Source organism: Cetorhinus maximus, chromosome 2 (genome assembly GCF_964194155.1).
Source record: "Cetorhinus maximus chromosome 2, sCetMax3.hap1.1, whole genome shotgun sequence".
Classification (NCBI taxonomy): domain Eukaryota; kingdom Metazoa; phylum Chordata; class Chondrichthyes; order Lamniformes; family Cetorhinidae; genus Cetorhinus; species Cetorhinus maximus.
The window spans coordinates 180,301,667-180,314,474 of NC_135880.1; the positions used below are offsets into that span (position 1 = coordinate 180,301,667).

General features: G+C 43.5%; 1 protein-coding gene across 1 annotated transcript in view; it reads right to left on the bottom strand.

The window, feature by feature from the left end:
- Positions 1-12,808, bottom strand: part of megf10 (multiple EGF-like-domains 10) — a 176,436-nt gene that overhangs the window by 43,692 nt on the left and 119,936 nt on the right. The window contains exons 9-11 of the mRNA XM_078559641.1: positions 12,513-12,725; positions 4,276-4,450; positions 3,349-3,469 (exon numbers count right to left, since the gene is read on the bottom strand). Of these exons, the coding sequence (XP_078415767.1) occupies positions 3,349-3,469; positions 4,276-4,450; positions 12,513-12,725 (509 nt within the window). The remainder of the gene's footprint in view (positions 1-3,348; positions 3,470-4,275; positions 4,451-12,512; positions 12,726-12,808) is intronic.

Here is a 12,808-nt window from a genome sequence, read left to right on the forward strand (position 1 = left end):
CTAGTGCGGTTATGAGAGTTGTTTTAATATCCAGATAAGATGAAGCTTCGTTTGTTCTCTGGAAATAAATCATCTCCTTTCCTCTCCTCAACATTCCAGCATCAACAACTTGCATTTATATAGCACCTTTAATGTGGTCAAATGTCCTAAAGCGCTTTGCAGGCGTGTTATCAAGTTTGGCACTGAACCTCAAAAGGATATATTACAACCAGAAGCTTGGTCACAGGAGTAGGCTTTAAGGAACATCTTAAAGGAGGGAAGAGAAGAAGAGAGATGGAGAAGTTTAGGGAGGGAATTCCAGAGCTTAGGGCCTGGGCAGCTGAAGGAAGGTACCCACAATACAGATACCTGTTACAGATTTCAATATATTGCATGCAGCTTAGGAAAGTTGAGGCTAAAATTACAACACATAAATGGGAGTTAAAATGAAGTAACATGGTTCAATTTAATGATGTTTCCTTCGTGGTCACTGGGTGAAAATCTTGGAACTCCCTAATATGGGGGCACCTTCACCACATGGACTGCAACACCCCATGAGAAAGGTTCACCGTCGCTTTTTTGAGGGGCAACTAGGGATGGGGAATAAATGCCAACTGTGCCAACGACACTCACATCCCAAGAATGATATACCTTTGAAGCAGAACGCAAGTAAAACAGGTACAAACTGGAGTCACGTGCGGCTAAAGGGAATTTGGTGCAGGTTTAGTCCAGTGATTTTTCTTTCTCTTGATGCAAATTTTCTCCAGTTGCTGAACAGAAATCTCACAGATCACAAGTAAATGTCAGGTTTTAACAGAGTAAGTGGAGAGGGACTGTAGGGAGGGTCAATAACCAAAGGACAAAGATTTAAGGCAACTAGTCAATGAACCAGACTGGAGGATGATGAGAAATGTTTTTTCTTACACAGTGAGTTGTTGTGATCTGGAATTTTTTTTTTAAGTTCATTCATGGGATGTGGGCATTGCTGACTAGGAATTTATTGCCCATCCCTAATTGCCCTTGTTCAGAGGGCATTTAAGAGTCAACCACATTGGGTCTGGAGTCACATGTAGGCCAGGTAAGGACAGCAGATTTCTTTCCCTAAAAAACAATAGTGAACCAGATGGGTTGGTAACAACAATCAATATGGTCATCATTAGACTTTTAATTCCAGATTTTTTATTGAATTCAAACTCCACCATCTGCCATAGTGGGATTCAAACCCAGGTCCCCAGAGCATTACCCTGGATCTCTGGATTACTAGTCCAGCGACAATATCACTACACCATTGCCTCTCACCATAGCTTCCCCACATACTATGCTGGAATGTGCTGCCTGAAAAGGCTGTGAAAGCAGATGCAGCGGTAACCTTTAAAAGGGAAATTGGATAAATACTCAAAAAGGAAACATTTGCAGGGTTATGGTGAAAGAGCAGGGAGATGAAACTGATTGGATAGATCTTTCAAAAAAAACCATCTCAAGTGTGATGGGCTGAATGGCCTCCTCCTGTGCTATATGATTCTATAAATCTGATAGTGTATTTCCAACATAGAACAACTAACATTTCTCTCCCTTACAGTGGTATGCACTACTTTAGCTTTGGTTACCTTTGTGGGCTTATGGCAGTAAGACAGAGGCAGCTGTGAAAATGCATTCTTCTTCCCCCTCAATTTTCACAGGTTTAATTTTTTGCTTTGATTGGGAGGACTATTATGCGCACAGAATATAGAGCTCTTTCCATGGCCCTGCAATTTTTTTACTTTATAAATATTAATCCAACTCCCCTTTGAAAGGTACTATTGAATCTGCTTCCACTGCCCTTTCAGCGCATCCCAGATCATAACTCACTGGGTTCAAAAAAAATCTTGAATATCAGGTGAGCATAGGACTGAGTTAGTGAAGCCAAACCCCCTCCCCTCCACACTCTGCCACCACCCCCACCCCCGCCTTAAACAACATCCAGACACTGTCTGGGGTAATGTGGTGAAATGATAAACGGACTGCTAGAATTGCTGGAACAATATCCCAGCATTACTCACCACCCGTAAAAAGAGGGCGTCAAAAGTAAATGAATGAAACGCATTTCTTTAAAATTGTTTAACTACATTTTGAAAACAATTGAGCTCCTTTTCTTGAACCTATTTTCTGACAGCCCCATTTACATGCAAATTTGGAGTTTGTAATGTGAAACCCTCATGTCCAAGTCAGGGAGCCACAACAGCAGCATCGCCAGCACCCGTTTTCAATACTTACTATCCAAGAATTGGAAAAGTCTAAATACTACCCTTGTGTGAAACTGGAATTTGCTTTTAAAATGCAATAGCTGTCTCTTGGGAACGGGAATGATAGTGCGGCAGCTTCCTTCACACACATTCCAATCCGCAAAGCAGGTTTTTAAGTGTCAGTGCTTTTAGCTACACTGGTGAGCCAATGGATACCGAGTGTACAAGTGTTAAAGTCCTTATAAGGGTCAATGACAGTCTCATTCAATTCCAGCTTTTGCTGACCTACACTGACTCCTGGCCCACCAAAGCCTCAATTTTAAAATTCTCATCCTCGTTTTCAAATCTGTTCATTCCACCATGAGCAGCCGTGTCTTCAGATGCCTGGGCCCTAAGCTTATGCACGAACATACGACCATATGAATTAGGAGCAGGGGTAGGCCACTCGGCCCCTCAAGCCTGCTCCGCCATTCAATGAGATCATGGCTGACCTGATTATAACCTCAACCCCACATTCCTGCCTAACCCCAATAACCTTTCACCCCCTTGTTAATCAAGAATCTATCCACCTCTGCCTTAAAAATATTCAGACTCTGCTTCCACCACCTTTTGAGGAAGAGAGTTCCAAAGATTCACGAACCTCAGAGAAAAAATTTCTCCTCATCTCTGTCTTAATGAGTGACCCCCTATTTTTAAACAGTGACCCCTAGTTCTAGGTTCTCCCACAAGAGGAAACATCCTCTCCACAAGCACCCTGTCAACTCCCCTCAGGATCTTAAAGGTTTCAATCAAGCTTTGGAATTCCCTCCCTAAACCTCTTTACCACTCTCTCCTCCTTTAACATGCTCCTTAAAACTCATCTCTTTGACCAAGCTTGTGGTTACCTGCCCAAATATCTCACGGGGCTCGGTGTCAAATTTTGATAGATAACACTCCTGCGAAGCACCCAGAGACACCGCATTATGTTAAGAGGTTCAATAAAAATGCAAGTTTAAGACAAAGCAATATATAAAAGCACTCAAACACAGTGCCTGTAACATTGACTGTTCTTTTAAAATGCTCTAAGAGGTGAAGGATCACAACCCGGTGAAACGTATTTGTAAATTTCTGTCACATGTATTACAGAACCATCCCCCTCCCCACTTACCTGCTTTACAGGTGCATGAGCCATCTATAGGGGAGCAAACTGCTTCATTTTTGCAGTCACAGGAAGAAGAGCAATTGACTCCATTGGTACCGACAGGACAAGGAATGGAGCAATCAGATCCCTGTGATGCAATAGAAATGGAATGATAGTTAAGAGTCTAAAGAAAGAAGAGGCTTTAAGATTAGGGGAAATGGTAGATATTCTGCATTTAGCTATTAATTGTCACCATACAGCAAAAAATGAAGTGCTTCAAATTACTCCTCTTTTCAGCAAAGGATATCTCTTAACAAGATGAATATCAGAAAATATTGAACAGACTGGGGCTCTTTTCTCTAAAAACGGGAAGACTGAGGAGTGTCCTGACAGAAGGCTTTAAAATTATGAAAGGGTTCAATAGGGGTAGAGGCAGAGATGTTTCCGCTTGTGGGGGACACCAGAACCAGGGGCTATCAGTATGAGTCACTAGTAAATCCAATCGGGAATTCAGGAGAAACTTCTTTACCCAGAGAGTGGTGAGAATTTGGGACTCACTCCCACAGTGAGTGGTCGAGGTGAACAGTATAGAGACATTTAAGGAGGAAGCTGGGTAAACATGTGAGGGAGAAAGGAATGGAAGGGCATATTGATAGAGTGAGATGAAGAGGGGGTGGGCAGGGGCTCCTGTGGAGAATAAATACCAGAATGGACCAGTTGGGCTGAATGGCCTGTTTCTGTGCTTTCAATAGGGTTAACACAGAGAGCAGATGTGAGAAAATTTGCTGCCTGCTTCTCTGGGATAAAGAAAATTGTCAGCAGAGGGGATGTTTATTGTGGGGAAAAATACGGGTAGCAGAGACTGAACAATTAAATGCCTGTCAAACATTCTATAATTTAAAGAAAAGAAAAATCCTCTCACAATTTCTAAGCGGAGTAAACAAGTCCTGTTACCTTATATCCTGGGGCACAGATGCATTTACCAGCTATACTGTCGCAGTCAGCCCCATTTTGGCAGCTGCAGATTTGATGACAAGATACACCATAAAATCCAGGGGTACATGTCTCATTGCAGTACAGTCCAGACCATCCGGGTTTACATGTACACTCGCCAGACATGGGGTGACAGCTGGTGAGAGAGGATGAAAGGCGTCTCAGTCTCTCGCAGCATAGCGATTAGCCTTACGAGCACAACTGTTTTACTTAAAACACTAACTCTAGTTTTTGTTTCCTGTCAGTCACCGCTTGTGTTAATCAGTTTGACAGAGAGGGACTATCATTTTCAGTTTTTTTCTTAAACAAACCATTACAAAGTCCCAAAGTGATGGCTCAGTGAACTCACGCAGTGCGAAGTTAAGTCATACACGCCAGGAGGGCTTGAGGTTCAACACTCTCTGCTCATCTTAGCTGAGGTTCTACCCTGTAACCTTCTCCAGCCCCGCAGTCCCACAGATCTCTACGTTCCTCCAATTCTGGCCTTTTTCGCATGCCCCATTTCCTCTGTCCCTCCATTGGTAGCTATGCTAAGGCACTATAAGCTCATGAATTCCCTCCCTGAACCTCTCCGACTCTCTCCTCCTTTATGATGTTCCTTAAAACCTATCTCTTTCACTAGAAGATACAGGTACAGGGGTGGGCCAGGCTGCCACCCGAGCCTGCTCCGCCATTTAATAAGGTCATAGCTAATCTACTGTGACAATTCCACTTTCATATCCAGTTCCATTTCCCTTGATTAACCTTTAGGCCAGGATTTTTAGGATGGCGGAGTTTCCTTTCCCATCTTCCAAAGATTCGGTGGTGAACACTGCCCACCAACACTGGCTATCCCGCAACCATTTAACGCTCCAATGAGAGTTGTTTGGCTGGAGGTGGGATTTCTGTCCCTCAGTCAGGAGGAAGTCATGCCTCAGAGAGGGGCCAGCCAATCTGATTGGCCGGTAGCTCTCTGGTCCCAGCAGCGCCAGAAGCTGCAGTGGACAGGACTGGCACTGCAAGCTGCCCCCAGAGCCTGGGTCCCGGGAGTCCAGGACCAGGTAACTTTTCGGGGGTCCTCAGGAGGGGAGGTGAGGTCTGGGGGGTTGGGGAGAAGGGGTGTGGGGGCATTGGTGGAGAGGCGGGGGGAGTGGAGGCAGGGGCGGAGTGGAGGCGGTGGGGGGAGCGGGGCCACACCTTTTGCAGCGGGATGTTTGAACTTGAAAGCAGGGTCTTGCTGGAGGCGACCCCCCTGCACCTCCCCACCACCCCCAACCCCACCCCTCCCCCGCTTCCCTCCCAAGGTCCAAGCAGGGTCACTTTTCGGACATTCCCCCCACCCCTGAACTCCTCCCGCCGGTCTGAAAATTGAGGCTGGGTGGGAAACAGTCTTTAAGTGGTCAATAACTGGCTACTTAAGGGCCTCAATTGGGGAAAGGGTGGCAGGGGCAGCCTGGGCCTAGGCCTTGTCCATCCCACCCTAAAGTTGCAGAGAGGTTGGGGCGGTTGAGAGCCCAGCGGGATGGTGATCTGAAGAATTTTACGGCCATTCCCCTCGCCTGCAAAACCTGCCAGTGGGGAATCATAATATTCTGCCCTTAATTTCCACAACATTCTGTACTGTCCCAAAAAGTACAACAAGCTTAAAGGGACTCCGCTGCAAATTTTTTGCCTGATTACCATCCTGTGAAGAACCTTGGTACGTCGGAGACTCGATATAAATGCGAGTTGTTGTTGTGGTGGTGGGAATACTATAATTGAGCCTCAGCATATGTTAATTAGGGAGGACTGAGGATAAAATAAGATTGGCTGTGATGTGCCGATTCTTAGATGACATGCCGACACTCACTCTCCAGGCTTATGCAAGAGTAATAGACACTTTGGCACGGTAATGATGGCACAGCTGAAGGGGTCAGAGAGGAATTCTTCAGGGTACCGTTTTCACTCACTGGCCCTACTTCTTCCAGGAGTCTCCAAGGTTGTGGAGACGGGAGACTGGAAAGGAAATGTTTCATAAGGATAACGAGCTATCATGATGTGGGATAGACTTGATGGTCATTTCCTGCCCTTCCATTTCGTATGTAATAACAAACATCACGTCTGGTAAAAATTGCCTTACTCTGCGATATTAAAATTCAAACAATTCAGACACTTACAAATGTCTTCATTTGCTATTTTAACAGAATTGTCAATTGGATCATTTTAAGTCTCTTCATTAAAATAATAGACAAGGTGACTTAGATTTGAGTACACTGCTAACGTCAGACAGGAAGAATTGTCACCACATAGTCTTTACATTTCAGTGAAACTTCTGTCTTAAGCGAGCCAGATATGAGTAATTGGGATATTCCTCACACAAGTCAACCCAATAATTATTTCCCCAAAACTAAAAATGAACAAGCTGGTTGCATGACCCAATATTGCCACTGGTGAGCATCGCCTATGTGTGTGTTTGTGAGAAAGAGAGAGAGAGAGATAGAGAAAGGCAGAAAACAAAGGAGAGAGAGAGAGAGAGAGAGGGAGAGAGACAATGGCCTGAATTTTTGTAAAGACAGAGAGCCTCTCTGTCTTTACAAAAAGGGTGGCAGAGGCTCCGATCCGGAAGTCCTACCCCTGAAAAGGGCACCTACCATTTTCACTGGGGTTTGTGGGGGGGAGGGGGGATGTAGGGAAAGGGGGCAGGTTCTAAGTTGCACATCCATGGTTCATGGAGATAACTGCACATGTTACAGTGCAGCTGCCTCAGTCAGATCTGATTTTGGCCGATGGGGTGTCCCAAAACACAACTTGTGCATTTTAGACCTGGAGGAGAAAGTATAAAGTTAGCGGAGGCATTTGGAGGGGTAGGGTACTGTTTTGGATATTTCCCGGGACACCTTGGGGAAAGGTCAGGTGTCCTTTGGGAGAGGTAAGGTGCTCTTTGGGATTGTTAAAAGTAGATAAATATGCATAAAAAGTGCATAAACTCATTGAAACTTTTAAACTCATTGGAACTGTCAAGAAAGTTGCCAAAAGGAACTGTCAACAGAGCTTTCAAAGAGAGTTGTCAAGCTGTCAATGCAGCCCTTTAAGTATTTGAAAAAAGCTGTCCGTAGTGTTAAAAAACATCAGTGCTTGCTGTTTCACTCCATCTGTTGACATAAGCCCGAGGGTAGACATTTTAGGATTAGTGCTACATAACTGATTTCACAACCTTTCATTATCACAGTGGGGTTCCTGTCAGTTCACTGTTTAATTGACAGCTCCAAGTGATTATAAACTCTTTGAGTCTATGAACTCCAACTTGTTTTTTTTATAAGGGATTAAAGGAAGTTAAATGTAGCTAATGGATTTTAATCAATGAGATTATTTTTTAAACAGTGGCCGGAATTTTACGCCAGTGGGATTTTACAGTCCTGCTGAAGTCAATGGACTTTTGAATGGCTTGTCGCATTTTATGGCCCCACCCCTGCCGTGACAGGGCCATAAAATTTCACCCAGTGAATTCATCAATACATGCTCAAGAGCTTTATTTCATCTCAGCATGAGTCTGACCATGGTAGATATTGGTTAAGTTGGCATGATAGGTGTAAGGGCAAAGTGTGGTAGGTAGGTGTGTTGGCATGCATTGCCGCTAAGTTGGCATAGAGGCTACAAAGGGCCATGGGGTTGTGAGCAGAGGAGTATAGGTTGCTTGGAGGGAACGAGAGGCCAAGGGGAGTGGGAGGCATGAGGTGGCATGGGTTAACATGGATGGGGCTTAGGGAGTGTGTTGGGGGTGTGAGGGGTGTGGACCGGAGGGATGTTTTTTGCTCTTTTTTGCTTTGACGAATTGCCGATACACCAAGACAGGCTTTCCACTCAGCCCGCCTCCACACCTGGCACATGCAGCAAGCACATCACTAATGCCATGGAGAGGCATCTTGGAAACAATGGCCTTGGGTGGGGAAAATTCCAGGTCAAATTTAGAAGAGAATAGGTCATCTCTGATCAACCCACCAACCCAAAGAATGTGAATCTATTATGAAAATTAGTTAAAAATAACTATCATATTGGTTGTTACACAAAGACTCATTTCCCTGACTTCATATTTTTCACTTGGTGTCTTTTGTTCTTTTAGCACTTCTCCCCAGCTCCCCAACCCTACCCCTCCCCAATACAGGTGTTGGCAAGGCTGAGAAAACAATTTAAAGGCTTTTACAAAGGCTGAAATAATATTTGTCCCATATGTGGTCATATCCCTGCAAGTATTGCCTGCAGTATTTTGCTCTCATTACTCATGCAATCTTCTCCCCTCACCCTCATTTTGTTTCTGATAATCATTCAGTTCCGGGTCCATTTTGGGCTGGGATCTTCCTATGCACGACCACCCAAACTAAAGGAAATCAGACAACAGTTCACTAGATTGATTTGTGGAATGAGAGGATTTAAAGGTTGAGTAGAATGGATTTAGGTTTCCTGGAGGTCAGAAGAATGAGAGGTAATCTAATTGTCACAAAACTGTAATATTTTTCATAATATTATTGTAGGCTTAAGGATGTAAGTGTGGATGATTCTGTCTGTGTGACTGATTTAATTGAATTAGAGTCAGATAGACTGCAAGGTTGAAATTATCAAAGAGTTAGGTGTAAAGCAGACTTTTGAGATGGAGATGGACAAGTGAGGGTGAGGGTTCCACAGATAAGGTGTGAATGAAATTTGCATATTAAGATAAGTGGAAAGGTGTTTATGTTTCAAAGAGACCGTAGGATGTTTACAACTAACAAGATGAATAGGGAAAGGTTATTATGTTTATTCTTTCCAAAAGGAAAGAGGTCATATTGACAACATGAAAGATTTTTTTTTATGGGAAAAATAAATTTCCAAAGACCTGTAAAACATGGAATTTACAGATTAAAGAGAGAGAAAACATATAAAAAGAGGGATGGAAGGCTATGGAAGGGGTGTGGCCATGTGAGATCGGAAGGTACAGTGTGTGAAGCAGTCCTTGGGGGAACGCCTCTAGCCACTTTAGCAGAAGTCTGCTGTGCCCATTAACTAAAGTTGTGTTACAAGTGTTTGGAATTCCACTGTTGAGTGGGTGCTGTGGCAACCTTGCTGGATTGATTTTATAATTTTGAACTATTGCCTTAAAGGGGGTGTATAGTTGAGAGCCTGTTTAATGAAGAATGTTGGGAACTATTAAGACTAAATAACCATGTAACTGTAATCTTGTGTGTGTTTATTGTTTTTTTTTACTTTTGTTAATAAATGTGTTAATTTACTTTTAATATCCCTGAAGGTGTTAGTGGAATCAATTCTTCTGAATTCAGTGCATTATCCTTCTCACAACAAATACAAATTGTAAAACCGTTGTGCTAGCGTGGCCAAGCTCCCCTTGTGGATTGGGTCAGCCTGGCACACATCACCTGCCACGTCATAATATAATTGAAAAACATAAGGGGGCCTTGACAGGGCAGAGGCAAAGAAAATGTTGACCCTGGCTGGGGACATTGAGAACACAGGGTCACAGTCTCAGGATTAGGAATTTCGACTGAGGTGAGGAGAAATTTCTTCCTTCGAAGGGTTGTAAATCTTTGGAATTCTCCACCTCAGAGAGCGGTGGATGCTCAGAATTTGGGTACATTCAAGACAGAGATTGATAGATTTTTGGTACTAAGGGAATTTAACGATATAGGGATAGTGTGGGAAGGTGGAGTTGGGGTAGATGATCAGCCATGATTTTGTTGAATGGCAGAGCAGGTTCAAGGGGCTGAATGGCCTATGCCAGCTCCTATTTCATAATGTTCTTTTGCAAGCCGGTCACTAAACATAATGTGCTCCACCAGTGGGACTGTAAAAATGACTCTTAGTTAATGAACTGGAAGCTTGAAACCAAGGTCAGCATTTGTTCAGGAGCTCATCACCAAACCAGTAATTGGAAAAGACAGTGCAGACTGCCCTGAGAGACTATTAATCTCAGTTGCGCTACCTGTTAAATGGGTAGCTGTCCTCACCTGAAACACCTGTCTTTCTGAAGACCACAGCTGATTTAATCCTTGCAAATAAGTGTATCATTCAGTGGCGGGGGAGAGAGCAAGAATATCAACTGTAGGCCAATCTCAAGCAGGGGCTGTAGCAAATTGATGTCCAGGATGTGTTTCAGTATGCAAAACTAGGCCTGACAGCAGTGAATAAATTTACCATGCCTTAATTTGCATTTATGGCACAGTTCTATAAAGATTACTCAATGATACTGATGGGATCTGAGCACATTGAGAAACATTTCAATCTTCACTTGTGAAATTGTTGCCTTATGCACTATTGTTCCCTCGAAGAATACATTTCGCCCAGTAACTGACAGGGGAGAAACAGCGCTTTGAAGTTATTCAAGATTGATTTGACTCCCTCTGAGAGCTTGAGATTCACAGACGTTCCCCTGTTTGATAAATGACATTACACACAGCCACAGCATTCAGCTGCTATACTGGCATTATGAACTGAAATGGAAAATACAATATTTTGTACAGAGGGAAATAGCAATATGGAGGATGAATATACTTATTTGCTGGTGCAGTCATGGACACATTCATAAATGCACATGGGTCCGGGTAAGTGTGCATCTTATGTAGAGACAGAGGAAGACAGATAGACGGAGAAAGAGCGAGACACAAGACAGTGAAAGAAGGGTTTAGTGACAAACACAGAGACAGACAAAAAAAGACAGAGTGGGCGAGAGGCAGGGAAAGAGAGACAGAGATAAACAGCAGAGTGAGAGAGATCGACAGAGAAACAGTGACATTGACAGAGAGAAAGAAACAGAAGGAGAGAGAGTGAGAGAGAGGAAGAGATGGAAAGAGAGAGAGAGACAAAGAGAGGGAGACAGGCAGAAATAGAAATGGGGAGAGAGAGAGAGGCAGTGAGAGAGAGAAAGAAAGAGGAAAGAAGGAGGCAGACAGAGAGAGAGATAGATAGATAGATAGAGGTAGAGAGAGAGAGAGATAGAGACAGAGAGACATGATAATATAGACAGCGAGATATGCGGAGAGAGATAGAGTGAGGGAGAGAGATGGAGAGATAGAGAGAGAGAGATAGGGAGAGAGATAGAGAGATAGATAGAGAGATAGACAGATGGATAGAGAGATAGAGAGAAAGATAGAGAAACAGAGAGAGCCAGAGAGGGACAGAGGGACAGAGGAACAGAGAGAGACAGAGAGAGAAAGCAATAGACAGAGACCGACCAAGAGATATAATTGAGTTAAAATTGTACAGCTCCAGTGCCATTGTCATTGGGATTTGTCACAGTTTACAGCACTCAGTCATGCTGTCACTAAACCAGAACTTTGTAGCATAAATTGTAGAATCAGAATATTACAACACAGAATGATTCACAAAGGGAGAAATTTTAGTTGAACTCCTGCTTTGGGATACTAACTAGATTGAGTGTAACACTGTTCTCTCTATTTTGCAGTCTCCTGATTTTACTCTCACTGAAGTTACTGAGGATGTAAAACCAGCATTCCACCCAAACCTGCACTTACGTAGTAAATTTGGTTAAAACTATCCCGAGAGTATCTGCCCCTTGGTCAAACTGATTTGCCTCCGATCAAACAAGGTATAAACAAGACAAACAGGAGGAACAAGAGAGACACCACTGAGCCTGCCTATCTCACTTTCCAATATTGAAAAATTAGTTGCTTGTGCAGAGGCAAGTGGCTTAGTGAATGTTTTCATGAAGTGCAGCTTTATTGTAACATTTCAAGTTGTACCATAGGGTGCAAGGGGTGGGAGGGAAGAGATTAAATGTTGGCATGGACCAGTTGGGCTGAATGGCCTGTTTCTGTGTTGTAAGATTACATGTAATTCTATCTTCTATACTTACACAGAGCAGAACTTCATACAGAACTGTGAGTGACTTTGTTTGCTGTTTATAAAGTGGTCCTGTTAGCCATGGTGAAAGAGATAAGAACAAAACAAACAAACAAACAAACTTACTGCGTACAGAAAAATACTGGATATCTGCCTCAGTTTGGGGCAAACTCAATACTAGGTTATGCCAAACATGTTAGATAAAATGTGTGCAGAAAAGGTGGGCCAGGGAAGCAGTTTTTGTATTCATCCTTTTACTTATTTCAATGATTAATTGAGTACGACCGACCTGGGAGCAATATGACAGTGGCCAAGAACATACTCTAAACATCCCTAAGCGGCATTTTCACACGTTTAACGGTAGGCCAGTTTATTGCCCGCTGACTGCTTACCTCAGTGTGGTTTCAGGGTGGCAGGGGCAGTGTTTGTCGCAGTTTATTCCGTAGACTCTGTCAGGACACATCCGAATCTGGCAGGAATCCCCCGTGAAGCCAGACTTGCAGAGGCATGCGCCATTGATGTGGTAACAGTCGCCTCCATTGAGGCAGCTACATCTCCCAGCGCAGTTTTCTCCATATGATCCAAAAGAGCATTGGTCCTGACACCTTGTGGAAAGTAACGCACCATTGGAAGAAATAAATTAAAAGCAATGATGGATTTTTTACATCAAGATAGAATTACAGCCGAA